Source organism: Apaloderma vittatum, unplaced genomic scaffold (assembly GCF_000703405.1).
Source record: "Apaloderma vittatum isolate BGI_N311 unplaced genomic scaffold, ASM70340v1 scaffold6909, whole genome shotgun sequence".
Classification (NCBI taxonomy): domain Eukaryota; kingdom Metazoa; phylum Chordata; class Aves; order Trogoniformes; family Trogonidae; genus Apaloderma; species Apaloderma vittatum.
Genome location: NW_009734534.1, coordinates 3,680 through 4,885, shown reverse-complemented (window position 1 = coordinate 4,885; position 1,206 = coordinate 3,680). Strand labels below are relative to the sequence as shown.

Here is a 1,206-nt window from a genome sequence, read left to right as displayed (position 1 = left end):
TCCCTTCAGGTACTGGAAGGCAGCTCTTAGGTCCCCCCGAAGTCTTCTCTTTTCCAGACTGAACAATCCCAGCTCCCGCAGCCTGTCCTCGTAGCAGAGCTGCTCCAGCCCCTGGGTCATCCTTGTGGCCTCCTCTGAACACGCTCCATGTCCCTCTTGTGGTGGGGATACCAGAACTGGACACAGTATTTCTGCAACAGACACATCTTTGGGATACTTTTAACTGACTGCAGTACATTAAGGCAATCCTGTATATTTTGCAAGAGGCACTGAATGCTTCCCTGTGTGTCACTAGGCCCTGATCCCTCTGGCTGTGGAAGGCACCGACATTGGCAAGATTAAGGCTTCTCATGCTCTGGCAAAAATTGCTGCTATCTCCAATCCAGATATAGCGTTCCCAGGGGAGAGGGTAAGCTTAAAAAGTAACAAGAAGAAAACAACATTGACAGTTCCTTTAGCAAATGAAAATTGCCAAGATCTGGGAGCTGGAAAAGCAGTGACGTTCCTTCTCTACTTAGGTGTATGAGGTGGTGAGACCCCTCGTTTAACACCGAGAGAGATGGCCTCCAGAATTACGAGGCTCTGTTAGGTCTCACTAACTTTTCAGGAAGAAGTGACAAACTCAGGTGAGCTTCTCTGATTTTTGGCCTTTCTTTCCCAGGAGTGAATGTGAATTTCAGTTCAACGCTTTTCTGGTAGGACTATGAACACTGCTCAGTTTGAGCTACCTTTGGCAGAGCTACAAAGGCCTTGGAACAAAAAAGATTAATAAAATAGTCAGGAAGAGGAGAGCAGCATATTTTCCTCTGGAAAGAGGGAAGACATGAACGTAATCTGCCTTAGGCTGGGAACGAGCCAGAGGTCATCCACTCCTGTGCTGCAAACACTGCTTTGTTCCAAGGCCTTCCACATCTGCAGTTCGTATTTTAGAAGTCGGTTATTGATTGTCCCGTGCTATATTTTATTTGGCCACTCTTCAACACAGGATGAAGATAGTCAAAGAGAAGGCCCTGCCGGATATTGAGAACTACATGTTTGAGAACCACGACCAGCTCCGACAGGCAGCCACAGAGTGCATGTGCAACCTGGTGGTCAACAAGGAGGTAACCCACCGGGCACCTCAGACCTGACTGCGTGGACCAGCTCCTGAGCCCCTGTGACGAGGCGTTCCTAAATGTCTCATCTCTGGATATCACGGTGGGTTTT

At 48.3% G+C, this 1,206-nt stretch overlaps 1 protein-coding gene across 1 annotated transcript in view; it reads left to right on the top strand.

Annotated features, from left to right (window-relative positions):
* The window catches only part of LOC104279131 (protein unc-45 homolog B-like), a 12,420-nt gene that overhangs the window by 9,891 nt on the left and 1,323 nt on the right, over positions 1 to 1,206 (top strand). The window contains 4 exon segments of the mRNA XM_009876317.1: positions 296 to 409; positions 519 to 544; positions 546 to 626; positions 986 to 1,113. Of these exon segments, the coding sequence (XP_009874619.1) occupies positions 296 to 409; positions 519 to 544; positions 546 to 626; positions 986 to 1,113 (349 nt within the window).